The sequence below is a fragment of the Penicillium concentricum genome (genome assembly GCF_028827145.1).
Source record: "Penicillium concentricum strain IBT 3081 chromosome Unknown utg000006l_segment0_segment0, whole genome shotgun sequence".
Classification (NCBI taxonomy): Eukaryota; Fungi; Ascomycota; class Eurotiomycetes; order Eurotiales; family Aspergillaceae; genus Penicillium; species Penicillium concentricum.
Window position 1 is genome coordinate 1583551 of NW_026622759.1, and position 26774 is coordinate 1610324.

Sequence of the window (26774 nt, forward strand, 5' to 3'; positions counted from 1 at the left end):
TCGGGATCCCACGATACTGGCTCGGTTGCCTATTTGCGGTCTAATATACATATGTAAAGTACTAAGTATGGAGTAATCTCATTGCAAATCTCCGATGAGCATCTGCATGACAGACGCCATATTGAAGATCCCGAGTGGAGGCCTTGGCACCTGTCCAAGTATCCCTGGGGAGTGTACGGAGTACGGAGTAGAGAAAATAGACATTGACAAGGACATCTTGCTTCTATACATGTCTACAAGGTAGATATCATATGTATTCCCAACGAATAGAGCGAAAAACTGATATCGAGCCGATTTTCCCGAAAAGGAGTCTGCAATATCGCAAATACTGATCGTCGAGAAGAAGAGGAAAAGAAGCCAAAGATTACCGGAATAAAAAAGGGGCCCAGGCCGCACAATCGATTGTTCGGTGGAGACAACTGAAATGCCGGATTGTTCAGCGAAAAAGACCCCTGTTCTTTATTTCATTTATATGAAATGCACTTACAAATGTACGGGAAACGGTTGGACCCGCTAGAACGATGAAGTGGAAGCACACTCTGGGGTAGGGTTAATACAGTATATGTACGGAGTACTCCGCATACCTAGTTGACGCCATTGTACATATTTCGAGAATAATATGCAATATACATACTCGAGTGATTTGAATCACTTTCACAGCCAATAGCCAATATATTCGACCAAGACAATTCAGCCACGGGGCCGTGCGCTACTACGAACCAGGTTTGAAGCTTGGACCTGGAGTAGTTAGACCGTTTAAGCATAGATTGGGAGTTTGGGATCGAAAAGGGGGTAAATAGTAATTTGGAATATAGATTATCATCATAGGGACTAACAAAGAATTACCCTTATAGCCGGAATGATCATGCAGGATAGTCCAATCTCCGTTAGCTCCTTCAAAATTACCTGTAAATTGAAAAGGGGGACGCAAGGGAGTCAATTTAGCTCGTGAAGAATGCATGTTGTACGGCACTTGATATGTCAGAGCCAAACAGGTTCTCAAGAGCCGCGGGCGGTTAAATCTCAATACTTTTAGTAACCAAGATCTGCTGGATTTACTGTGTCTTCTTTAGTCTTGGGGGAGGCTAGTGGCCTTAGCACTCAGCCGATCCTCAACGCCACAATTTCCCTTCTCCTGAGATCAAGGTGACTTAGAAGTTATGAGTACTCTGTAAAGACATAAGTACCTAGACATGTGCATGTCAGCTTTAGTTCAAATATCAACAAAAGAAAAGAGATCATCAAGTACTTGGGGGAAAGGTGTGTATTGTAAGAACATTTGAACATCAAAATATGAAAACAAAGAAGATTGAAAATTGACCTTAAGAGATGTATGGAGTATGGAGTATGTATGACACTCATATATGTAACAAATTTCTTTCATGCAATACAATAAAAAAAACACGGAAGTACTTATGATCTCGTATAAATTGATAACAAATCGAAGTACCCCCTTCCTCATTTGCTGATTACCACTAGTAATATGCTGACCTCCTCGCTCGGCCCGGGGGGTCAACCCCCTGTTCCTCTCTCTCTCTCAACTCACCTCAGGTTCCTTTTGATCCCGTTGGTTCTTTTCCCCCTCCCTTTTCTCTTTTAAGTCTTTTTTTTACCCGTATTATGATCCAAGCCTGAGGCGCTTTAACCCGGTTCCGCCTTTCGATTCTCTTCCAGCCCCTACCTTTCCCCCCCTCTACCAATCTTTCCGATTGTTTTCCTCCGGGGTATCGTTTCGATAAAATGGCCGATATGAGCGGTGAACAGATGCAGGCCAAGATCACTGCGGCCAGGCGCGAAGCTGAGGGTTTGAAGGATAAGATTAAGCGCAGAAAGGATGAGCTGGCCGATACCTCTCGTGCGACTCCCCATTGTTATGTTTTGAGGGTTTCCTCGTTTCCTCCCAGGCTGTTATTAACTGCACTCTGGGAGACTTGATTCAATGTACTGACTGTTTCACTCTCTAGTCCGTCAAGTCGCGCAGAACCAGACTGATGCCCTACCACGAATTGGAATGAAGCCCCGACGTACGCTGAAAGGTCACCTCGCCAAGATTTACGCCATGCACTGGTCCACCGATCGGCGCCATCTCGTTTCGGCTTCGCAGGACGGAAAGCTCATCATCTGGGATGCCTACACCACAAACAAGGTCCATGCGATTCCCTTACGCTCGTCCTGGGTCATGACCTGTGCCTATGCCCCGAGCGGAAACTACGTGGCTTGTGGTGGTCTCGACAATATTTGTTCGATCTATAACCTGTCTTCCCGCGAAGGCCCGACTCGTGTCGCGCGCGAGCTCTCCGGACACTCGGGATATCTCTCCTGCTGTCGCTTTATCAACGACCGCCGCATCATTACCTCGTCCGGCGACATGACCTGTATGCTGTGGGATATCGAGTCTGGAACCAAGGTCACCGAGTTTGCCGACCACCTGGGTGACGTGATGTCGATCAGCATCAACCCAACCAACCAGAACATCTTCGTTTCCGGTGCATGCGACGCTTTCGCCAAGTTGTGGGATATTCGTACCGGAAAGTCCGTCCAGACATTCGCCGGTCACGAGTCGGATATCAATGCCGTTCAGTTCTTCCCCGACGGCAATGCCTTCGGTACTGGTTCCGACGACACTTCCTGCCGTCTGTTTGATATCCGTGCCGACCGCGAGCTTAACACCTACCAGGTAATTATCTTTTGCTCGAGACACTGATATGATTGACGAAAACTGACATTTGAATTTCCTCCAGAGCGACCAAGTTCTGTGCGGTATCACTTCCGTTGCGTTCTCAGTCTCCGGCCGGTTATTGTTCGCAGGTTACGATGATTTCGAGTGCAAGGTACGAGCCTTTTTCTTCTAAAAATGGGACTCAATGCTAATCCATCATTTAGGTATGGGACGTTCTGCGTGGCGACAAGGTTGGTTCTTTGAGCGGCCACGAGAACCGCGTGAGCTGTCTCGGCGTCAGCAATGATGGAATCAGTCTATGCACTGGATCTTGGGATTCCCTTGTAAGTTTTCCTGCAATTCATCCAAATGCATTTACTAACCTCTGGTCTTCCCTCGTACAGCTCAAGGTCTGGGCCTGGTAAACCAACAAAAACAAAACGCAAGATACCCCGTGTCAATCATTCTGCAATGCTCTTCTTCGAAATTTTTTAGGCTCGATGGTTCGAATCTCCGCCATTGTACGATAATAATCAATTACCGGGGAATCCCTTGGGTTCTCACGATAATACACTACCCGCGGCGCAGACATCGTCGTCGCATGCGATACGGAAGGTGATGGAGGTGGATGTGAGCGCTATGGGATGCTATCCCGGCGAACAAACGATAGCGATGAACACAATACTTGTTTGGACACGAGAGCGGGACGAGTTCCTTGTCGATGGATGTACAGTGACTGCAGCCAGCAGAAGGAAATGCTGGAACGAGTCGATCCATCTGACGATTCTTCCGTCTCCCTTTTCTCTTGTCCCTTGATTTCCCTTTTGACTTCCCGATGACGCCCTTTCCCCTTCTTTTTTTTTTCTTTCTTGAATTTCTTTATCCCCCCTTCAGTTTACCATTTCGTTCTGGGTTACCTCAGCATTGGTCTCGACATGTATTTTGTTGGCGAAGGCAAAAAGGAGGACTTGGTTGCCGGATTCTGGCCAGGATTTCTTTCGCCGACTTACCTATGCGTTACCTTATTATTCTCTTCAATTTCTCCTTTCTTCTCTCCTATCTCCCCCCTTATTTGTGTCTCCTCTAAAGAAAGAGTCTGTTGTACTTACTGTCTTTGCGTTGGAATCTCTTGCTCTGAGATTCTTTGGTGTCGGATTTTGATAATGTTTCGAGCAGCTCCAATTTCCATTTGTGAACTTTTTTTTCATCAATTCTCCATTTCCATACTCGAAGATGATAGTATTGGGCAATAGCTTTTTGCTTGACTCTCTGCAATGCGAGCGTGGCGAGCAGCAGACATCGGACATGCATACACGGGTTTGAACCTCGGTCCAGCCGTAAGGCAGAACGTACCTCCCATATCATCTTTGAGAAGTAGTCTCCAGGTTGTTTGGGATGACGGCCCGAGGAGCAGGTAGTAGTAGTAGTAGTAATAGTACATATACATTCCAACTTTCGGCTCCCTGCTTCCAACACCATGCAGCCCACGCCTGTCCCCTATGTTAGGCTACCAACAGCCAGGAACAGTGGCTAGGAGTATGTCACGCATGTCCGCATGCCAGGCCGAACTAGTCGCCTCATTCTCACCGAGGTCGACATTCGTGGATGCCTAACACGCTCTGGGATCAGCCTTGAGATCTGATATGAAACAAAGGAATGAGAACCACGGATCCTGGATATAAGTAAGACGATAATTGAAGTAGAAAAAAGTTGTTAGAGGGCTGACTCATAGAACTCGAGATAAGAATAACAGGATCAGCCCTGTGGTTATCCTTATAAGCATACACGCTACTTGCCGAGACAGGTTCATCCCTACATCTCAAACCTAACCGGGAATACGAGAATACCCGTCCTAGAAATAGAAAATAGAAACATCTAGGCCTGAAATATCTAGTGGAGACTAAAGATCTACATAATAGAATGTGGCTGAGTATGTACACACCTTAAAGTAGCTATTTCGCCGTCGACACGAGGCACTAAGGGAAATGATGGTTTTTGCTTTTTTTTTTTGGTCGACTCGAGGCCTGAGATGGCATTTGATATACCATGGAGATATCACACCTTAGTAAATGGGTTCCAAAACGACAGGGATACGATTGATCTAAGGCTAAGGCTAAGTATAGGAACAAACAAACAATATATAGCATTGTAGATTTAGATAATATACAAAGAAACTAAGAATATTGACATATTCTTTGGTGGATCCCATATGAAACAAAAGAAAAGGGGCGGCCCCGGGCCTTCACCGTTTCATAACTTCCATGACTTCCATATCTTTCACGACGATCTCTACCAACCTCAGCCTTCTCTCCGTTTCAACATCAGGGGCCAACCTTCGAGTCTATGCTTGATCCTTGATCCTAGTCAAACCCGAAACATACCAAACGAAAGATCTTCCAACTTAAAATCCCTCTCACCTAAAAACCACGCCTTTCCCTTCAATATGTCCGCCCAAGAAGAATTCAACCAGCTGGTAAACAGCAACCGTTCACAATTCACCTCCCACCCAGAAGACAACGACTCAGACCCCCACTTCTCCGACGACGAACCCGAATCCTCCCGCCTCCGCTCCCGTCAAACAGTAGACTCCTCCGACGAAGAAGCAGACGACATGGTCTCCTCCCGCACCCCAAACTACCACATCCCCAATACCGTCTACGAAGCAAACACAGGTCCCAAGGGCGTCATCGCAGACGCTCAGGCCTTCGAACGCGCACGCAAGAAGTCCTTCCGTCGCACCCTCCTCAGCGCTGCGGGGCTCGACTCAAACAGTGCTTCGTACAGCTCAAAGTCTACTCGTGATGACGTGCCCCTCGCAGGCGGTGATCAGTCCTCTGCCAGTGAGGACGACGACGAGGCCCGCTTCATGAGCAAGTGGCGCCAATCGCGTATCCACGAGCTGCAGGATCGGAATAGTCGTCGTCCTAGTCCACGGGGTAGACGGTTTGGATCTGTTCAGACTGTTGATGCGGTGGGATATCTCGATGCTATTGAGAAGGTGACTTCTGATACCGTTGTTGTTGTCTGCATCTATGATCACGAGGTATGTGGAATTGGTCTCTGGTGCAATTATAATTGCGGGGTTGGTGCTAATTTATATTTTAGTCTGATGACAGCGCTATGGTCGAAGAATGTCTTGTTACTATCGCTCGCAGACAACCTACTACTCGCTTCGTGAAGATGCACCAGGATATCGCGGAGATGGATCATATCAAGGCTCCCGCTCTGTTGGCATACCGTGGCGGCGATGTCTTTGCTACCATCGTCGATGTGCTACACAACATTCCTCGCGGCCGCAGCTGCAGCGCTGACAGTCTTGAGGACTTGTTGAAGCTGTGCGTATTCCCCGCCTCTTATTCATTTCTACTGAAACCTATACTAATACCGATTACAGGAACCGTGTGCTATGATCTTTCCTTTGCTATTATGTTTTCAGCGTCCACATTTACTGGCACAGCAGCAAAGCGTCTTTGTTGTTCCCTCGTGATCTCTTTGCATGACTTGACTTGACTTGACTTGTCTTTTTTTTTTTTTTTTTTTTGGAACTCAAACACCCTCCACCCGCATCTCTCTTTGTCTCCGATTTCTTTAACCTTGGATGCATCATCTGCACCAAAAAAAAGAACATATCTTGAAACGGCGTTGTCACTAGAACGGGGTGTATTGATCGATGGTCTGGTTACTATCTTGCCGTGTCTCATCAAACACGTTGCGTTTCATTTCTCTCCTTGTCTGATTATGTCCCTACTATTTCCACCCCGGCGGGGGCCGGGCTTGATGTTGATTTACTCGAGATATCCCATGCTGTTATTACTCTGACTCTATCTTCTCTGGTAGTCTTCTTAGACTAAACTAAGTCCATTTAATTTTTTTCTTTTGAAATGGCAAGAGACAACACTGTCAAATACACTATGTAGGGTTCGTATGGTCACCTGCCACAGTAACCCCGAGTTAAAAAAGGCAAGAGCAAAGGACCGTCCATTTGAGGAAGGTACGTGGGATGTGAGCATATAAAAGGCCTCCCCCCATCTTTCCTCTTCTCTTCTTCTTCTCTTCTCCCTCTCCCCAGCCCTCGACCCCCATCTCTCCGTAGCCCACCTGAGATCGCGCAGAGGGTCGTGCCTTACTTACACATAACGTGGATATCAACATTACCAAGTTGTTGAGGTCTATGTGTAGGTCTGTGCCCATATCAAATTAGGAGTTCTCGTGGATGTTTTTGACAAAGTCGTTGACTGAGCCTTGTGGGTTCGTAGCCATTGACAGGTCCCACGGAATACATGGGGGGTTGTCTAATCACATCTTCTTGCATTGTAGAGCTAGCTACTATGTACTTATGTAGTTACATGCGTGTACCTAGGTAGTCGCCCAATACACTTCAGCTTTCAAATGTAGCTTCAAGTCATTCCATGTCTAGATTAGTGTCGTAGGTCTGACCTGTGTGAATTGAAAGATACTAGTCGAGGAAGCTGGAATACAGACATCCACAGTCCCAGTCTCATCTCCCAGTCTCATATGCAAGAGTATCTGCCAAGTGCAACTGAGTTTCGAATTGGTATAAGATCCATATCCTGTGCAAAGCATCTCAAGGAACCCATTTACTGAGTTCTCGAATTCCACTCTTCCTCACAAGATGAGTGAAAGCACCAAGTCCATCCCCCCACCAAGAGAAAGCAATACTCGCATTTTAGAACGAAGCAAAGAAAAAACAAAGAAAAAAGAGCCATCCAATTTCCTTCGGTAGTCCACTAACTCCCCGTGTCAAAGACAGAAAAAAAACATGATATCGAAGTAACTAGACGTATGGTCGTGGGTGACCGAGGATACATAGTAGAGAAAGAAGCGAAGCAGGCTCGAGAAATGAGAAGAAATGAAGAAGAAAAGAGAATAAACACTCCCACGCCAGGTTTTCTCTCCTTCCGCTCGCTCGGTCGTCCTTTACAGAGCCCCGCGGTCCGCCGTGAAATCCCAGAGCATTTTGATCAACGCGTCAGGGAGAGTGTACAAGTCCACGTGGAATTCTCCAACTGTAGAAAGGGTAGGGTTAGTATTTTGGTCAGAGTAAACGTCAAGTAAACAGAGGAAGAATATGGATTTCGTTTCTCTGATATACCCGAGGTCGAGGGAGAGAGAAACTTACGCTCAACATCGTTCTTTGTGTATGAGTCCGCCGCCTTGTGGTCATGAACCATCTGCACAACCTGCAAAAGGTCGTCTTCGTTCAGTTTCTGAAGCCCATCGGCAAGCTTGTCCATGTCGACCTTGAAAGCGCGTCAGTCCCTGCCAATCTCAATCCCATATCACCGAAACAAACTCACATTCTTATCCGTGCGCTTCTTCTTCTTGGCACTCTCTTCGCCACCAGCAGGACGCTTGTGCTTGATACCATTTTCGTCACCGGGGACGGGACCGGACTCGCGCAGCGCAGCCATCAAAGCAGGCTTGGGGTTCTTGAAGGTCTGTACGGGCAACAAAACGCGCCATTGATCAGGACACCATACTTATTCTCTTCGGGGATCTCAACAACTTACGAGCACATGCTTAGATTCATAACGGGTCTGGGCGAAGTTCAAGTCATGTTGAATGGTGTAGGACTTGTCAGCAGTGAGCTCGATAGACATATCGAATTCACCCCATCCTTCCTCCTGAATGCGGAACGGCGGCTGCTTGAAGACTATTCGAAGCGGAATTATCCCATGTTAGCGTCCAATCCTAAAACAATCACCAGTGACCAAACCCTGCTAGTCGTGGGATTTCTGAATCGACAGATACCCCACGCGTCGCCAAGACCAAATCACCAAAAAAATAACTAATAGGGACCAAAACATACCCTGCGTAGCACGTTCACCGAAACTGGGGTGTAGGTGGTAGGTGACCTTGTCGAAGATGTTCGCTGGGACCAAGGCGCCCTTCTCGTTCACGAGCCAGACCTCGATATGCCAAGATCGCTGCGGGAAGCCCTCAACCTCCGATGGCTTATCTCTGTAGTGCAGAAAGAGCCTAAGTCAGCCAATGTGTCTAATCCAGCGTGTTTTGTGTGTATAGGTAGGGATAGATGGGTGTATGGGGGGGAGGGTTCGAAGAGAAGAGTAAGAGTAGTGTGCGAAGCTGCGCTCATCTTCATCCTTGAGCGCATTACCATCCTCGCATCCTGTAATCCACAGGACCGAAGTGGTGATAGCGTTGAAAGGAGATTGTGGGAGACAGTAGCTCCAGTCGCTGTTCTCAGAGCGGAGTTTGCGAAGGGAGGGAAGGTGGAGGTAGAGAGGGTCGCATACATAATGTTCTGCTCAGTGATGAGACGGACAGTGCGCTTGACCTATTGAGGAGGAGTGTTAGTGTATGCGAGCTTTAATTGTGCTGGAAACGGAGAAAAGACCAGGTTTGGGCTCGACAAACCCACAGTCTTAGACCGTAGATGCAAGTTCGCGGTGGTTGGGGGTTTAGTATACTCACGTCAGGCATGATTATTTTATTGGTGACTTCTGGTCGTCACTTGAGGGAATCGTGAGGTTCTAAGGTTTTGAGGCCGAAAGGGGACGTTGACGTGCGGAGAGGTGGGCGTCTCGGAGACAAGTTTGCGCGGTCTATCGGAGTGAGCAATGAGCATGAGAAATCATAACCTGGACAATACCTCAATGTAAGGCAACAGGAACTGTTATATAGTGTTGTTCTTTTGATATTCTAGAGGTAATTGATGAAGCGGTGAATTTAAGAGGTGGTGAGAGAGGGAGTCTTGGACTATCACAGGGCTGCCCACTATGTTCAACTTAACCTCGTTCTCTTTCTAACTGATATACCTTAATATATATAAACTTGAGAATATTGGGATCAAATGAATATAGCTATAAACAAATTTACTTTACAATCCTAGCTTTGTTCCTATTCTTGGGATCTGGAATCATCGTGTCTTTGAGATTTGAGAAGTGAAAGCAAAATGTGAAGGAAATTTTTCTTATTCTTCAATTTTAGAATTGTACAATTTTTGTATTATTTTTGGCATACACTTGATTTTTAGGCATACTCATCATTACTGTCTTTTTTTTTCTTCAGATATCTTCAGGGTATGGGGTGATGTGCAGGTATATTCGATGGGGAAATGTCTATCTACTTCCGAGCAACCACCGACGTTAGGGAACTGCCCTCCATTTCGTAGACTGCATGGCTCGCAATAGCTATGTGAGGAGCATCTTCATAACTGCTGCCTCGCTCGTCGCGTCGTAGGGGATGGGGTGGGAATGGGATGAATTGGGGGGGGGTGATGATTGGGTAGAACGGTGTGAAAGGGGCGAAATTGGGTGATTTTCGAGAGCAAGCTCCGGGATGATGGACCCAAATGTCTTGGAATGCCAAGTACACGGTATTTTGGTATCCTCATCCTCAAAAGAGTCAGCAAGACGAGAGAAGGAGAGAGTTGTTTACTCTTCAGCGTTGAAGAGCTTCTCGTTCTCAACCTGGGCGGTTTCGAAAGCATCCTTGAAGGCGTTGGCGTCTACAACCATGATTAGTGAAAGTTCAACATCAAGTTGGGATAAAAACACTCACTCTCGCTGTTGGCGAAACGGATGGCCAGGGTCTGAGCCTCGGGCTCACCCTCGGAGACATCGGCGGCGGCGTTCCAGACCCAGCTGCGGTCACTACCGACGTTGGCGCTGAGCTTCATGTCGGGGACAACTGGGAATACATATTAGCACTGAAACTTCTTCGGAAATTATGACCGGGCAATCTCACTGTAGTGGTTGGCGCAGACCTTGAGGGTCTTATCACGGCGCATGACGAGGCGGGTCTTCTGGTTCTCCTTGTGCTTCAACAGGCGGACGTCACCGGTACCACGCTCCTTCCACTCCTTGGACTCGCGGTCGAACTTGAAGAGCTTGGCGCGCATCTTGAAGGACTGCTCCTCAAGCTCCTCGTTGGTCTTGGTCTCGACCTTCTCAGTCAGGCGAATCACGGGCTCGAAGTGGACATCGGCGGACTCCTCGACTTCATCCTGCATTGAGATATCATGGTCAGTATATGCGCCGAGCTAAAATAATCACAGACACTGGCACAGTATGACTTCGTTGCGACGACCCCACTATCTGGCGAAAGGGGCATAAGACCCCGCTCCCATAATAGACGCGTCCAACAACCGTCTATGCAACCAGCATCAGATGTATCAAACTCACCTCCTCATTGGCCTTCTGGGCCTTGGAAGAGCCGGAGGGCTCATCAGTAGGCTCCTCGGCCTCCTCCTTCTTCTCCTTCTTGGGACCGCCACCGAACATGGAGAACATGCTGTCGGAGGTCTTCACGGCAGCATCCTTGGCAGTGTCGACGGCCTTCTCGGCGGTCTCAGTAGCAGTCTCGGTGACGGCCTCAGTGGTAGACTTCTCAGCCTCGCCGGTGGCGGGGGTCTCCTCAGGCTTGGTCTCGGAGGCAGAGATGGCGGGGTCGGGCTTAGTCTCAGTGATGTCGGACATGATGACGAGGGACTCAAGAGGATCGGTTTAAAATTTTGAAAAGAGAGATGGCAGAGATCCACGGGAGATATGGAATTTCAGTAAGAGATAGTGTTTGTTGATCAGAGAAAGCGATGAGGGGGGAAAAATTAATACTTAGTTTGGGTCCCATATCCGGCAGAATCCGCTACCGCCCTCGTCTGCCAATAGTGTTTCTTGTAGAATGTGAACTACATGCAACAGAAACATGAAAGAAAAGAAGTGAAGATTCTATCTTACTTTCAGATAAGGCCAAAGTTGGATTATGGTTTAAATAAGAGATACCATTGCGCCGACTGAATAGTTCGTCTGAAACCCCATTTCCAGCACCGTTGCCACCCAAACCTGATCGCCATAAACAAAAACCTGTCCACAGCCAACTCATTAATAGAAAAAAAAGCAAATACAAAGTCGTAAGGTAAGTTCATTCATCATTTCGAGAGCCAGGAGTTGAGCAATCTGCGGATTTGCCGGACCGGAATCCCATAACATATCGCGCACGCGACTGAGCGCGATCTAGCGCATCACATTTCCTAACGTTGCGCACTCGATCCATCATACTGTGGAGGTCAAGCTTTGTGGCTGACTTCCCAAGTCGGCTCCATGCATCATGAACAAGGCCCTTGGCTTCCTTGTTCACGCGACTAGACCGCATTTGCAGCACAGAAGAAACACTTCGGAATCGCTGGATAGTATTGCGAGTCAGGACTTCTGAAATTTGCTTCGAACGTGATAGAACGGCATCACGGGTATTCAGACTCTCACGCCGTAGGTCCTCGGCATCGCGGCGCAAGAAATGGGCTCTCTTCACCACATCTCCCACGATCACTTGTAAGTCTGTAGAGAGGCGGCCGTATACCTCAGTTAGGCCGGTCTGAGCCGTATGGATTTCCTTGGCAAATTGGGAAGAAATTTCCTGTGCTGCACGCTTCCAGTTTGCAATCTTCAGCCATGGGGTTCCGAAGTCAACAGTGATGGTCTGGCTGATTGGCTGTCTTGACTTGGTTGTGATCGTCAAGTTGACTAACCCGTATGCATCCTCGCGGTTCAGCTTCAGCGTGTAGACTCCATCAAACAGCTGTGACAGCTCGTATGTAAGAGCCTCGTTCTCTCGGTGAACGCTCACATTGAATTGTGGCTGTTTCTTGGATGCAAACTTATGTGGGGGTTTGATGATAACATGGCAGTCTCCAACAACCTGAATCTCAAATTCATTCGTCGTTCCCCATGATTTCACAGTAGAAATAGTTGGCACTGTGACATCCTCGGGTATTGGATTTCCCGAAGAGGGCACATACAATAGCCGCATTGACGATGACGATCGTGTTGAGATGGAGGGCTGTGCCACTCGATTCAGGGTCAGGACGGAGGTGGGAGAAACGTGAGATGCCACTGGGAAGGATGCATTGGATAGAGCTGATCCAGCAAAGCATTGTGCCAAAAAGACGACCAGAACTTTGACAGCCGCATACCCAATAGAGATGGCAATGGCCGAAACGAGAGTTAAAGTAACCAGACGCAGGGTGGGAGCCAGCTCCCGGACCCGTATGGCATAGGAAGGCGGGAGCCAATTACCAGGATACTTCTCGAGATCCGCAAATATGTTTCTCTGGAGAGGCTTGGGGGTATCCGAAGTCACTTTGTATCCCTTCTTTGGATACAGGCCGACAAGAGAAGCCAGGTTTCGATTCAACTGACCAGGTGTGATGCTCTCGAAGGTCTTCAAATCGATAGGATACCGTCGGAGGACTGCGGTCTCCCCGGAAACTGGATTGCGGGACTCCAAACATGTGTGTAGACTGTTGTGATTAAGAGGAATCGCCTCTCCAGCCATATTCCACAGTGGCTCCTCCGAGATCACCATCGCGGGGACTCCATGACGTTCCAGGAACATGTGAGCAAGACGCTGGGTCTTGGCGGCCGCTGCATCATCGAGGCCAGAGACAAAGAGAATTGCCACATCTGGTAGAGTCCAATCAGTTGCAGATGTTACATGGTAGTCAGACCCATTCCAGGCTGAAGTGCAGACAGGTCGGTTCTTGAACTTCAGGTTGAGTGTACTGGGTCGGTCCGCGTGGGTATCAGCTGTGGCTTCTAGGCATTCGTCAACCACTAGCTGGACATGGATCGGAAGAAGTTCCGCAAAGTTAGGAACTGCTCCGGCGCCAAACGAGGTTGGCACAACATGATATCGGGAAGATTCGGCCGAGCTGGGCTCCGAACCAGCACATGAGCTTGATACCAGAACATCGCCGATCTTGTCCAGAATAATGTTTCGGAATCCCGGTTGTCCGACGTAGAGCACGCGGAAAGGTTTATCTAGGTCGAGGCTCTGCTTCGTCATGGTCTGTTGAACCGTGGCCATGAGAATGGAGTCGGTTGAGTTGTAGGGCAGCCGACTCTTCAACTCTGAGGCTGCAGCACCTTCGAAGATGCGGATAGTATGCTTGAGCTCCACTCTCTCGATCTCGGGCCACTTCTCAGGCTCCACAAATTCGATCGAATCACTGGTTCGGGGGAAGGAGGGTTTTGTGGTCGTGGTACTGTCATCGATCGTGGTTCGTCTGGCAGCAAAGAGGGCAGGCAGCTCCTGGGAGGCCGATTCAGTGCACTGCACTTCATCCCTGTCTATCCCATCATCCTCTTGGTTGTCTTCATCCTGTGCCTCGGCCTCGCTACCGCTGTAGCGTCCATCGAGGCTTGAAACGTCGTCAGGGCTGGCCTGATCGATCAACGAGCATGTATCAGTTTGTTCGGAGTGACTGCCATCCTCTGAGCGTATATCAGACACGCTCAGAGTCGCCCAGCTATCACTCAGTGTCTTGGGTGAATGATCAGTGAGTCGATCTGACGTCATATTGGTGGGCCGTGAACGGGACAACCACTCCTCGACAGAAGCTGTGAGGGGTGGAAGAGTTGGATATTGTAGACTCGAAGCAGTCTGAGCACGGAGAAAACGCCTATGGGGCGAGTCTGGATCGTCAGTCATTTCGTGGATGTAAAGTTCATACGGGTGCGGCGGGAACAGGAGCTCAGGGATAGCCCAAGCCGGAGGTCAAAAAAAGCAGAGTTAGAGGGAGATATCAAGGGAATAGAAAGAGAAGGGAAGGGTCGGAAGATACTGAGAATAGGCAGATACTCAAGCCCAAATAGAGCGATAAGGCCCACGGGTGGGTCTGCGGGGAGCCGGATGTTAGGAGTCAGGTGCGTCTGACTTGGAAGGAATGGCCTAGAGGAAAAGGCGTGAAACGTGAAAACGGAAGGCCAAATAGTAAAGAAAAAGGTGAAGGGATATAAAAGAGAACTGAAACGTCCACGGGTAGGTTTAATCAGGGGATGTGTGTTGCGATAAGAATGACCCAAGTGACAATAATGGCGGGGTAGTACAAGGTACCTGAGTGTTGTATGGTGATGCCCGCGGTGATGGCGGTACCATGTACAAGTACAAGTTGATACGTAACTGGCAAGTCCTTTGTTTGCTCTCGATGCACTCCAAATGCACAAGTTAAAGAAATAATCTCCTAAACCTATCATATTTTATCTAAAGAGCTATTCTTTATACTTGTTCTATACTTGAGGTAGAGCTCCACTATGCCCCACCATGATCACCCAGCCGTTAAGCCGCGCTACGGTATAGTACTCCTTTGATACATTCACGTGGAAATGAAGACTAAGAAAAACTATCCAGGATTCACCTCGCTTCACTTACTTGATTTGAGATATTTAACCCTTTTAAGAGCAGTGTCCCACCATCTCGAAATCCCCTTGCTCAGCGAGACCTCTTGGCATACCCGAAGAATCCCTGCAGGATCCACCTTACACAAAATACGAGCGGCAGCATCGCAGCACAACTGCACAGCCATATGGCTAAACACCTGACAACCCATATACGACGTCTCAGGATCAACAAGTTTCGAGAGGCGAACATTTTATTCATTGGGCGCCTGGATAGCAATGTGCGAAGTAATAGGGCCCGGGTTAACCGTTGTCGACCAGCACCCTTATACATCGGCGTATAGTTATGTTTTGAGTGATATTTTGGAGTGGCTGTGAAGATCTTTTAATAAATATGTACCTATTGAGAAACATTGGGCTCGTATAATGCTCCAATACGAGAGAGCTCCTGACAGCCCATATAGATACCAACAAGCCTCGACCCACTCGGGGGCTTGTATACTTTGTCACCCTCAAAGACCCATTTGTAGCTTCTCGCAGACGCATTATTCTTAAACCACACATCTCGCTGGTAAGAATTCAAGATACTGCGCCGGTCACCGGCCGGAGCAATGGAAAGCTCAAGCTTCTCGCACCGACCCCGGGGCTGCTCATTCCGTTCAACCTCAAACTCAATTTCAATAATCTTGCGGTATATACTCTCAAAAGCAGCTGACAAGCCAACAATGCGAGCACCCGGTGCAAAGTGAACTGTTTGACGGGCCTTGGTATCGAGCTCACCTGTGCTCACTGTTTTACCTGACGTATAGACAAAGACTAGTCCGACTATACTCTGGTCTGTGAAGTAGGCCTCGGCTTTTATTATGCTCTCTTTACAGCCATCATCATTCTGCCTCTCAAAGTGGAGTTTTCGTACCTGGTCAAATGGAGGTGGTTGTTCAGGGACCAATATTGGGGGGTTTCGGCGGTTTCCATTCGTGGAAATGACAGCTCGGACGCGTTCGCAGGTCACGTTCAATATCCAAGAGATAGCTGTGAGTTTCTCATCGGAACCACCCTGGAACTGGTCGTGTTGTAGCCGTCGGAGTGAGATGGAGTGGAAGTCTGGAGAGCGAAAAGTCACACTGCGAGAACGCGTCGTCTCAAGGTGTATGGCTACGATTTGACCTGTTTCCATCCCCCGGAACTTATTAAAGTGCCCCATTGGAATGAGCCAGGTAGTCAAGTTTGTATATCCTCATCTTGGGCCAGTTCGGCCCCATCATCGAGTGGATGCATCCATTGTCCTACGATGCCGGGACTTGGATGGTTATAATGCTCCAGCTTCAACCCGCATATGCGACTTCGAGATCTGGATCGACCTTGTATGCCTGTGAATGCCTGGGTTTTCCGGACATTCTTGAGTGACGCATAGGTCTGATACTCATCGGGGTCCCCAGCATATATGAAACGAGAAAAATTTTCTTTGTCATATCGCAGCTGATCGTCGGGTGTTTGATGGAATTTGCGGTCCAGAATATCTGGTATCTTGGGTTGCTTGCCACACTGCTGGGACTGAACGCCGACACGCTCAAAGCAAGTTGGGGTTGTCTAGATCTGTTTAGCTGCTGTCTGCGTCTACTTTAAAAACTTCTAAACACCATTTCAACGGCAAATAATCCAGTAATAGTGTTGCTAGGCGGCGGAATTGGTATGAGTTCAACAGCTGTATTGAGCCGATAGCGAAGAGGAGCGAAAGTAACAGTTCGCCCATAGCTTGTTGACACCTGGCCCAAAATTAGCATCGTACACACATAGTTGCCCAGGGAAGGAGTAGGGAATACCTGCAAACCACCAAGCCTCTCTTCTGGGTGAGATCTCCGAATGGTTGGTAGTATCCCAATTCGATTGATACGCTCCCCCTTTGATCCGTCGACAAAAAAAGAAATCTCGCAGCCACCGCTAGAACCGAGAAGTACAGACCTCCCATCAGAATACGATACCCCCACTCCGATAAATAGTTTCTCTGTTCCGAAAAATATAGAACAGTGACCTTCCCAAAATAACGTAATCCTTGTTAAGGACGCGAGAAACAGGCCTTTTGGTCCACCAAAGTCAATGTTGGTCAAGGGTTCAAAAGCCCGGGAAGACAGGGAGGGTGAGAGGGTGCTAATCTTCAACTCTGCGTGGCTTGGTGGATGTGATATCGACAAGTGAGACTGTACCTGAGATGGATCCATAATATGTTAGGAAGATTCCAGAATTTCAAGGTTGTTGATCACTTTGCCGAGACCGAGTGAAATGATCTTGTATCGATCTAAACCTATAAGCAAGCAATGCTGATCTAGCTTCTCTGGGATGCTAAGGATCCCATGAGAAATCCCTGGGCCGTTGGAATCACCAACCCAATTCGATGAAGTTGACCCTGTGTACATAAACTTGATTCCCCTCAGCCCTTCAGAGCAAAACGCCACGCCAAGTGCTTTCACGTGGAAGGTGTTCGGTATCTCTATCCACGTCTCAGAAGCCGGATTGTGATATTCGACTCGATATTCTGCAATACTGCGCTCCCCAGACGCAAATAGGTTGATTCCAATTATAGCCGAATTGGATAGTTGAGATACCTATTCGCCGTCAATACTGCTGAAGCGGGGGCACAAACAATAGCGCTCTTTGGTAAAGCACACGACATCCCTCATGCAAAGGGCTATCAGCGTCAGCAAAGGCTAGCTGAGCGGAAAAAGAGCTGGCCACCTCTATGAGCGGGGACAGGTTCTCAGCACGCTTGTCATCGATCAGCTGATGATATTCGCCTTTTCTTTACGGGGGTGGCCAGCAGATCCATATGGACCATTTCTCAAAACAGGCTCTAGGCTCACAATAGTAGCAATTGGTTCCAGCAATTGCCGGATTTTCTTCCGGTTGATTAACGACAGGGTCTGTTTTATGAGGGTTTCCCTGATCCCGAAGAAATTCTGACCCCGGATTTTCTCCCACTTGACCGTCAACATGGTATATGCCACGAGGGATGCCCTGGTCCCAAAGAAAAGCAGATACCAGTCCTTCCTGTCCGTAACATTCAGGAAAAGGAAGTCGGCTTCCTGACCCAGGAGAAACCAGGCTTCGCCAATACGACCGTGGGAGCATATGGACTGTTGCAAGTAGAGCTAATTCACGACATACCAGTCTTACATTGGGTCCGTCAAAGGTTAAATATGAGAATATTTCGAATTTCAACTCGAGTGAGAGACGACCGAAGATGTAAGGTTTAGGTATTTCCGGATATATACAAATTTGTTTCGTCATGACATCGGATGGGAATAGGTGGTAAGTGCCAATAGGCTCAAAGGCATCCGATGCAGATGTGCTCTCTTCGCCATGGCAATCAATGCCTGCCACGGTTGCAGTTGCCGGGCGAGCACCATCTCGCTCTTTCCATTGCAAAATACCACGCATATTGCGGAATTCGGACGCAGCTGTTTCCAAGTCTTTCAAGGAAGGGATTGCACATGGGTCAGCATAGAGATGTGCGCCCCCATATCTTAGCTTTGGCGGCCGGGGCAATTGCACGGCGCGCTCATAGTCGTGACCAAATTGGAACATGGATGCATTAATACAAGTAATGCATGCGCTAGAGGAATGGGGCGTTTTCGAATCCTCTGTAGGTCATTGGTGTTTCGGATTCCATGAGTCGTGTTAGAAGTTGCTTCTCCTCAGGCTTGCCTGTGAACCGGAGGATGCCTGCCGGAGTAGAGCAGCTATTTCAGAATCCGTTCTTTTATCAACTATATTGCAGCCCCACATCGGTATAGGATTGATCGCTGTCAAGCGGCGCAAGAAGAGTATTCGGGCCGCGTAATATCCCCAGTCCAGTTGTGGTGATATATCCAGCGGTAGCATCGGTTAAGTAGAGGCCTCGTATTTCTTCCTTCCAAGGTTGAATGCGAGATTGCAAAGATGCTGGGCCAAGCACACTGTGGGGGGTCTGGCAGCATATCAACCCCACATAAAGGGCAGTAAACATCGAGAATTAGAGGCATCGAGATAGGTGTTATGCGTTTCCGTATGTTTCGAAGTGTGCAAGGCCCTAAACTCAACAAGATAATTTCAATATGAGCATTCGGAATATGGGAAATCTTGAGAACAGCCATTAGTGGCAACAAAGAGTAATAGGCCATTTCCGTATGCTTTGAATCAATAAGCTAGTTTCATATTAGCATTCGGAGATCAAGGGAAATTTTGATAACAGCCATTGCAACAAAGAATCATAGGTCATGCATTTCTATATGCTTTGAAGTGTGCAAGGCTAAGCCAATTTCAATATTAGCATCCGGAGATGAAGCTGAGAAATCTTAATAGCCTCTAGCAACAAATATCATACTGGTTTTAGTCTCGACTGCCAAGCCTGAGAAGCTCCTGAGTCAGGTTCCACCGGGGGGCCCGCTATCCCATCGCTATCCCACCAAAACACCTGTACCTTTTTATGTCGTACCTGCAGTATAGCTGTTTCTAATCAAATTTGTCTCTATCTTGGGACATTTTGGCTTTAACCGGCCTCCATTCTGTTCAACCTATCGCTCCATCCGTCGTCTCGATCACCCGAAGTGATTCCTAATTCCAATGACAACACCGCAATCCCGTTTTCAATGTCACCTTCCCGGGTGTGGCCTAAGCTATCGACGGAAGGAACATCTGACCCGACATGCTAAGAATCACTTTCAACCAGAGTATTTCGAATGCTCCTTCTGTGATCGTGTTTTTACCAGGAATGACACGCTGCGGCAGCATGTCCGCACCCATCATAAAACCAGAGAGCTACGAAACGCCCGAACAATCCAAGCTTGTATCTATTGTCGCTCACGACGGTCAAAATGTGGCGGACAGTCTCCCTGCGACGCTTGCTTCCAGCGAGGAATTCAATGTTCATATACCCCAAACTCACGAGGCCGGGCATTGGAACAAAACGGGTCTCGACAAAGTCACCTACCTTCAGTAGGACCAGCAGTTTCTATGCAGCGTTCGGAAACTATTGAGAATAGCCCGTGTAGAATTGCGCCATATGTCCAGGCTTATTTCGATAAATTCCACCCAAAATGGCCATTCTTACACCCAGCGACGTTCGACCCCGATACTGAGCTGCCTTTTCTTACACAATCGGTGGTGATGATGGGGTTGTGGGCGATGGCGGAAGGCAACTCGCAACAGATCGCAAAAGACCTACATAAAAGACTAACCTCGTCGATATACGAGCAAAGAGTTAGTTCAGCCCGTTCTTCTATCTCTCCACGTTTCCCTTCTTGTTATTAAAAAGCCAGCTAGGAAAAATGGGACATATCGAATCACCATGATGAACCACACTCACAACATCATGAAATATCCTCATCTGGTTCCACACCCTGGCCGATGGCAACATACCAAGGAATCCTGTTACACCTCATCTTCTCCCTCCTCCTCAACCACGACCGGTCAGATCTGCAATTGACTCAAGTTCTCCCCGAGATCCCTTCACGGCTTCTCGTGTCCCTTGTGCGCAGCTGCTTGAAGCGCCACATGTTCTTCTACCCTTCGATACTGGCCCAATTCAAACAAGGCGTTGACCCCGATGTTTTTATCTGGCTTGGTATTGAGGAAGTCAAGCGTTTTGACTTGTGCTTGTACAGGGTATGCAGACATGCCCGGGTATGCGACACAGCACACTTAGAAGACAGGTCCAATTTGAGCCCTCCGTGTGGACCACGAGCACCAGGTGGAAAACTTCTTCTTCTAAGTGATCTGCAATTCGCGGTGCCAGACAGTGATGAGCTCTGGCATGCTACTTCAGACTTGGCTGCCAAACTCGCAGGAAACCAAGCCCCGTATACCAATGAGAATATTGAAGAGAATTGGATTTCTCAGACTGCGCGAATTTTGCAGCCCCAGGATCAACAATTTCAGTGGATATTATGATATTTCAATTGCAAGCGCGCTGTCGTATATATACCATCCTTCACTCGTGAAACTAAATGTAGAGGTGCCTAGTGACCAACTCAATTGCTGAAATTTTCTTCCTAGATATGTTCTTTTAATCGTTACCGGTGCGCTCGCTCTTCTTGAGGGTGGTTCTCTCCATTATATATTCTAACAACTGCTGACAGTTTTCTATCTAGCGAGAGACTGTTCATCGAAGTGGCATCCGGGGGTGCCTAGAATATATATTTCAAGGCTCAAGTGAGAGAGCTATTTGCTGCCATACCCCAAAAATTGTTGATATGGGTCGCTGGTAAAATGTATTTAACCGAGCTGTTTAAATAGACCCCCAAAAAATAAGAAAACAAAAATAAGATGGCGCATTTGATCCTCTGTGATCCTGGCTCTTTCGTAAATCCGGCAACTACCCTGAACCAATTCTATAACCTGAAAACCTGTTTCAGCAGCCACCATTCGAGGCGTCATCACCAAGACACCCATACAGTTCAGCCGAGAGGTAAAACGTGTTGGACCGCTTGCCGTCCACCTTCTCCTTCATACCAACCCAGCTATGGATACCACGACCAGCCTCCAACGGCCGGCGCTGCACGGCACTAATGGCGTTTCTATACCTCTCCCGGTAGAGCTGAGGCGCAGAAATAGCATCCATGTAAGCTTCGATGCGCTCCTGCGCTTGGGCGTCATTTTCTGCATGACAACACATTGGATAGAGGACCGTACGGGCCACCGGCCGAGACGGATCTTTGTTCTTGAAATGGAAACAAGATACCCCAGGTTCTCCACGGTACGGCCCAAGCAATCCACCAGCCATAATCGAGTAGAACTGCTCGATGTCCTGGATACTGGAACTGGGATCCATTTTGACATGCTTTTCCGCGATTTGCGTTGCAGACGCACCAGGGTGTGCGACGTAGACCTTAGCTTCGGCCTCTTCTGGGTTCGGCGACAAGCCGAGCGAAAAGTAGATGGGATAGTCGTCGCCGGTCATCATGTTCTCCAATAATTTCCACGAGCTGGCCAGTCCCAGACGCTCTAGGGCTTCTCTGGTCACGTTGAAGGCGTTTTGCCTGCTCGAGGCTAGTGGACTCAGGTAAATCTTCCACTTTTCCAGTGTACTTGATGTAACGAAGCTGTGCCATTGGGCCAGCTTACACTCGGGGTTCGAGGGGCGAAATAAATCTTGGACAAGACTCAGGCGGTCCAGGGAGACCTTTGCGGGGCCGTATTCTGTCGCTATGTCTTCGGTCAAGCGTGAGGTACTTTCTTGGAGGGCGGCTAGGCTGTTTTCTTCGGGCTGAGCCTCGATCAAGAACCGCAGCTCGGATGCTCCAGTATGTTGAGACAGAGCTAATGAGTACTCAAAAGGCGAGTGATCATTGCTCACATCGGAAACCCAAGCCGATTTGTTCAGCTTCTGGGGTATGGCATTTTGAGACCATTCACCCCCGGAAAACTTCAATGCGTATAGCAGCTTCTCTCGCGTGGCCTCATCTTGTCCAATGGCTTTTGAAAGAGCTTCGACTTGCCGATTGGCCTCACTAAGATAGTTACTGTTGATCACCTGCTTCATGGGGGCTGGAGCAGGTGTCGTCGGCATGGTAGGCTTGATTGCAGTTGTGGTATGTTGGTTCTGGTAGGCGAACTGGTGACCTTGCGGGTACGACCAGGCATCTGGTTGCTTTTGGTCCAAGAGAGCCATATCTGATGTAGGATTGCGATTATCAACGTTATCGTCAACTCTAGGATTGGCACTGTGTATGCAACACATGTATTCAGCAGAAGATGAACTTATATAGGATTGATATACTATTTATAAATCGTTTCTCCGAAATCCAGTGTAGACAAATAAACGGGATTTTGACAACTACCTGTAACTATGAGACTGGCCAAGACGCTCTTGACAGAGAGAACTTTCTAGTGGAATCTGGGCGCTTACTTTGTGCATATAGAAATCCCGCCTCTGTCAGATACAGTCAGACAGACACGGCACGCAATAAATCCAATCTTTGCTACATAGTTCGTTATTCTTCCCTAATCCCCTAAGTAACACCGTAGATCCTACTAGGCCATGTGCAGAACAGAACGAGTATTCCGTTGCTAGCCGAGATGAAAGTGTATATAAAAACATATGTATGAGGTTCACTTTAATGTGCATTGCTTTACATGCCGAGGTGTCTTTATTACTTGATTTTTCGCCCCTAAGCACTTGTACCTAGGGCGTTCCGATTAGGAATATGGCCCTCCATTCCAACATTTCCAACGACATGCAGCAAGTTAGATTGGTAGATTATTTTACTACCAGTCACACAATTCTAAAATATACTTTAAGTCTTCGGGGCATCTATAAAAATTTGCAGTACTATCCCCGGTCTCGCTTCGGGTGATGAATCGAGATCTTAATACCACATATGCAGAGTAACTATAGTACAGAGTAAGTATCACATATTACCTACAGCTATACGAAGTCTATGTACGTCATATATTAAACTATAGACCAGTACCGCTTTTACAGTTATCCATGGATCCACATGTGCATGATATAAAGCCATCTAGTGTATTCTAATGACACCTTCCTAAACCCTGCCTAGCTCCGAACTAGGGTAAAAACAGGGAAAATGTCCCGCTACTATCAGGACTAACTTTAGACAACCGCCCATTATACCGATATTGCGAGGGGTTGGATTCTGCTCTGAGACCGCGATCAATTCATTCGGCGTTTTCCTTTCATTCAATTCAGTCCTTCCCCGGAGAGACTATCAGTTGGAACCTCCGGCGCCCAACGATTGTATATGTTTGACGTCGTGATCCAATCAATACAATGGAAGGCATGAACATGAACCCTATCTCATCTACTGTCCAACCATCTACCTTGGAACCTCAGCCCTTTGTGAAATTTTCGATTGGTCTATGCGCACTTACAGCTAGCCTCATTGCACTACAGCTTTGGTCTAAGTTCAACCACCTTCCAAATCTTCACGTTGATGATTGTAGTGTATTTTGGTTTTGGGGTTAGATCATTTTACCCCTCTTCAAATCTTCACTATTGAAACAACACGGTATATAGCGCACATGCCAAGCGACTCTGTAATCAACGTTCAGCTACGATTCTCCACATATAATGATCGCGATCCGCTTTTCTTACTGTTTCTACGCTATCGGATCCTTTGGGGCCTAGGGCCTAGAAGGGCTAACAATTTCCGCTACTATCAATAAGACTTCTTTTACGCCTGGCATTGGACAAAGAATACGAAGCAACGTGGACTGTGGCTGTGGGATGCCTAAAGACCTTGGCTACAGCAACTAAGGTAACATTGCATATAATCTGGAGTTAGTAGAGACCTGTAGCTAGTACTCTTTCTAGTAGGAATTAAACTTTAAGCAAAACGTTACTTCATGTTTGCCTACATTATAGTATGTTAACTGCAGAGATATATCTAAATTAGGGAGTAAAAAAGGGCATTCGAGTCATCGGCAATTTGACAGCCGAAAAACACATGGAATTTATATATCCCGTACCGAGGATGTCTTAGTTTTATTACTTTCATGGTTCTGCCTAATGTAATGCTTCTTGGCGGTTATAAATCTATTTGGATTTAACCATGTATATATATATATACACAAACGGCTGTTCACGGGTAGTTCACGGGTGGTTCACAGTTCCCGATATGGCATGTTGGCAGGAAGCGGGAAAGCGGGTTGTCTAAACCCAACATTTACTCCAATGAATATCCTCCTGGCTTTGACCTTCAATATTTCTGTATCAGCACTTGGTCGAATCTGGCCATTTGTTGCGCGATGAAATATGTGGCGTCTTACTGATGCACCAATCACAGGTGCACCGTTGATTTTCACCTAATTAACTGCCCCAATGCCCAATGAGGCTTATACAATACTTCTCAGCTCCAGAGGTTTCTTGTCAGCTCGCCAAACTGGACGGGGGCCGCGATTACCTGCTTTCTCGTTTATATTCCCCCCCATTCCATGCAGGGTAACTAAACCTACTTCCGCCTCTAAATCTGGTTGCTTATTCTCAATTTCAATGCATCCAGCAACAATCATAGCCATTGCCGGGTTGCTGATAGGCGCTTATATTGTCACGCGGCGTAAACCAACGTCTTTGCCTCTCCCGCCAGGCCCCAAGCCATTACCAATCATCGGCAATGTCCACCAAGCTCCCAAGTCCCACGGCTGGCTCACATATCGTGAATGGAGCAAGCAGTATGGACCCATTGTTCACCTCAACATGCTTGGACAGCACGTCATCATTTTGTCTACGTCTGAAGTAGCCCACGAACTCCTATCAAAGCGTGGAGCTATATTTTCAGACCGACCTCGTCTTTTGCAAGACTCTCCTCAACTTGTACGTGTAGCATGAGCTAATAAAAACTGTAGTTGGCAACGGAGTTGGCATTGAAAGGACTCAATATCCTCATGATGAATTACACAGAGCAATTCCGACAACATCAGAGGCTACAGGTTTCGGTGTTAAACGCAACGCCGGCAGCCGCCTATCTTCCCCTCCAGACTCTAGAGTCACAGCAATTGATGCACGATCTCCTAGAAAATGCAGGCGGCGCTGGTGCTGAGGTTCAAGGAAATTTCCAGCGCGCAGTTGCTAGCATCATCCATACATTGCTGTATGGCTTCCGTGTCAAAGACTACAACGACCCGGTTCTTCGCACCGTTGTTAAACTCAACGATGAGTTTTCCCAGTTTGTTCAAGTTGGCGCGCACATTGTCGACCAGTTCCCCGTGCTTAATAACCTGCCCGGCTTCTTGGCCCCATGGCAAGCACAGGCTGAAAACCACTACACAATCAAGCATGATCTGCGTGACAAAAACTTTCGGTTGGGCCTGGAGTCTGACGCCTGGAATATATCAAAACATCTCAAAAAGACCGTCGAAAAGGATGGCTTCGATATGCCCATGGACGAGCTGGCATTTGAACTTGGTACCATGATCGACGCCGCGTTAGACGGCACTACAGATAGCTTGGTTTGGTTTGTGGTGGCTTGCGTCACACAAGACCAGGGCTTCGTCGCTGAGGCACGCAAGGAGCTAGATGCCGTTGTCGGTCATGACCGCCTCCCAATCCTAGACGACAAGCCCAACCTGCCGTACATCACCGCGATTGTCGAAGAGATATTCCGTTGGCGACCTGTTGGCCCCGAGGGCGTTCCTCACTTGAACAAGGAAGAGACTACCTACAATGGATATACCATTCCCAAGGGATCTGTTATTATACCCAACGTTTGGACAATCTCCCGAGAAGAAGCCTTGTTTGGCCCAGACCCCGACGATTTCATACCGGATCGCTGGCTGGACAAGGACGGCAAAAATCTCAAAGACCTCCCTCCTGCCGGCTTTGGTTACGGAAGGCGGACCTGCCCTGGGCGGTATTTCGCTCGCAATTTTATCTGGATCGTTGTTGCCCGGCTGGTATGGTCATTCGATATCAAGGCTGGTCTGTCTGAGGAGACGGGTGAGCCCATCGTCGTTGACCCTTTCGCATGCACTTACGGTCTGGTTATGCGGGCCCTGCCTTTCAAGGCTTCATTTAACCCCCGTGGACCTTGGGTACGTGAAGTGATTGCCAAAAATGGTGACACTTATGGCAAGGATCATGTGGCTATGCTCAACCAAATTGGGGCCGAGCTCGCTAAGTTATAGCGAGCCCTGTGTATTCCCTTTCCGCACATGTACAATCATGAAGCTTGACCTGAGTACCACTCGCGCCCAAATAAAAAGGGCTTGTTACGGTTGTGCTAGAAACTTTCGTAGACTGGGTTCATATGTACTTTACATCTGATCCGTTAATGAAAATACTCCATACTAAAAAGCATGATCCATAGATAGGACCGATGGCTTCATGACCTGTAAGCTCAAGCCTGATAGCCTTAAAACATACTCCTGGGCATACAGCAGTTGGATACGACCAAAAAAATAGTCGCGCCCGGGATCGAACCGGGAACCTTCTCGGTGCACTAATGTGAGCGAGACGCCATGACCATTAG

At 47.9% G+C, this 26774-nt stretch overlaps 11 protein-coding genes across 11 annotated transcripts; 5 read left to right on the forward strand and 6 right to left on the reverse strand.

Moving 5' to 3' along the window:
- Positions 1-1740: 1740 nt before the first annotated feature.
- On the forward strand, positions 1741-3084 carry N7517_010794 (WD40 repeat domain-containing protein; the record flags this gene model as incomplete). Its single annotated transcript, XM_056728517.1, has 5 exons — positions 1741-1855; positions 1965-2677; positions 2742-2831; positions 2884-3003; positions 3064-3084. 5 exons carry the CDS (start codon positions 1741-1743, stop codon positions 3082-3084), a joined length of 1059 nt encoding a protein of 352 aa, XP_056574332.1.
- Positions 3085-5102: 2018 nt separating this feature from the next.
- Positions 5103-6069, forward strand: N7517_010795 (phosducin family protein; the record flags this gene model as incomplete). The annotated part of the gene is made up of 3 exons (XM_056728518.1): positions 5103-5702; positions 5765-5994; positions 6054-6069. 3 exons carry the CDS (start codon positions 5103-5105, stop codon positions 6067-6069), a joined length of 846 nt encoding a protein of 281 aa, XP_056574333.1.
- A 1528-nt stretch (positions 6070-7597) lies between these two features.
- On the reverse strand, positions 7598-9124 carry N7517_010796 (putative transcription initiation factor subunit (TAF30); the record flags this gene model as incomplete). Its single annotated transcript, XM_056728519.1, has 7 exons — positions 7598-7686; positions 7800-7920; positions 7978-8118; positions 8191-8333; positions 8490-8641; positions 8938-8978; positions 9116-9124. The coding sequence occupies 7 exons, from the start codon at positions 9122-9124 to the stop codon at positions 7598-7600; spliced, it is 696 nt and encodes a 231-aa protein (XP_056574334.1).
- Positions 9125-10077: 953 nt separating this feature from the next.
- Positions 10078-11121, reverse strand: N7517_010797 (Ran GTPase-binding protein YRB1; the record flags this gene model as incomplete). Its single annotated transcript, XM_056728520.1, has 4 exons — positions 10078-10151; positions 10205-10333; positions 10391-10649; positions 10828-11121. 4 exons carry the CDS (start codon positions 11119-11121, stop codon positions 10078-10080), a joined length of 756 nt encoding a protein of 251 aa, XP_056574335.1.
- Positions 11122-11563: 442 nt separating this feature from the next.
- On the reverse strand, positions 11564-14128 carry N7517_010798 (uncharacterized protein; the record flags this gene model as incomplete). Its single annotated transcript, XM_056728521.1, has 1 exon — positions 11564-14128. One exon carries the CDS (start codon positions 14126-14128, stop codon positions 11564-11566), a length of 2565 nt encoding a protein of 854 aa, XP_056574336.1.
- Positions 14129-15214: 1086 nt separating this feature from the next.
- On the reverse strand, positions 15215-16018 carry N7517_010799 (uncharacterized protein; the record flags this gene model as incomplete). The annotated part of the gene is made up of 1 exon (XM_056728522.1): positions 15215-16018. The coding sequence occupies one exon, from the start codon at positions 16016-16018 to the stop codon at positions 15215-15217; it is 804 nt and encodes a 267-aa protein (XP_056574337.1).
- A 1570-nt stretch (positions 16019-17588) lies between these two features.
- On the reverse strand, positions 17589-18249 carry N7517_010800 (uncharacterized protein; the record flags this gene model as incomplete). The annotated part of the gene is made up of 2 exons (XM_056728523.1): positions 17589-17945; positions 17986-18249. The coding sequence occupies 2 exons, from the start codon at positions 18247-18249 to the stop codon at positions 17589-17591; spliced, it is 621 nt and encodes a 206-aa protein (XP_056574338.1).
- Positions 18250-19561: 1312 nt separating this feature from the next.
- On the forward strand, positions 19562-19789 carry N7517_010801 (uncharacterized protein; the record flags this gene model as incomplete). The annotated part of the gene is made up of 1 exon (XM_056728524.1): positions 19562-19789. The coding sequence occupies one exon, from the start codon at positions 19562-19564 to the stop codon at positions 19787-19789; it is 228 nt and encodes a 75-aa protein (XP_056574339.1).
- A 407-nt stretch (positions 19790-20196) lies between these two features.
- N7517_010802 (uncharacterized protein) lies at positions 20197-20739 on the forward strand (the record flags this gene model as incomplete). Its single annotated transcript, XM_056728525.1, has 1 exon — positions 20197-20739. One exon carries the CDS (start codon positions 20197-20199, stop codon positions 20737-20739), a length of 543 nt encoding a protein of 180 aa, XP_056574340.1.
- A 460-nt stretch (positions 20740-21199) lies between these two features.
- Positions 21200-22459, reverse strand: N7517_010803 (Aromatic prenyltransferase DMATS type; the record flags this gene model as incomplete). The annotated part of the gene is made up of 1 exon (XM_056728526.1): positions 21200-22459. The coding sequence occupies one exon, from the start codon at positions 22457-22459 to the stop codon at positions 21200-21202; it is 1260 nt and encodes a 419-aa protein (XP_056574341.1).
- A 2340-nt stretch (positions 22460-24799) lies between these two features.
- N7517_010804 (cytochrome P450) lies at positions 24800-26430 on the forward strand (the record flags this gene model as incomplete). Its single annotated transcript, XM_056728527.1, has 2 exons — positions 24800-25120; positions 25153-26430. 2 exons carry the CDS (start codon positions 24800-24802, stop codon positions 26428-26430), a joined length of 1599 nt encoding a protein of 532 aa, XP_056574342.1.
- Between the last annotated feature and the right edge of the window lie 344 nt (positions 26431-26774).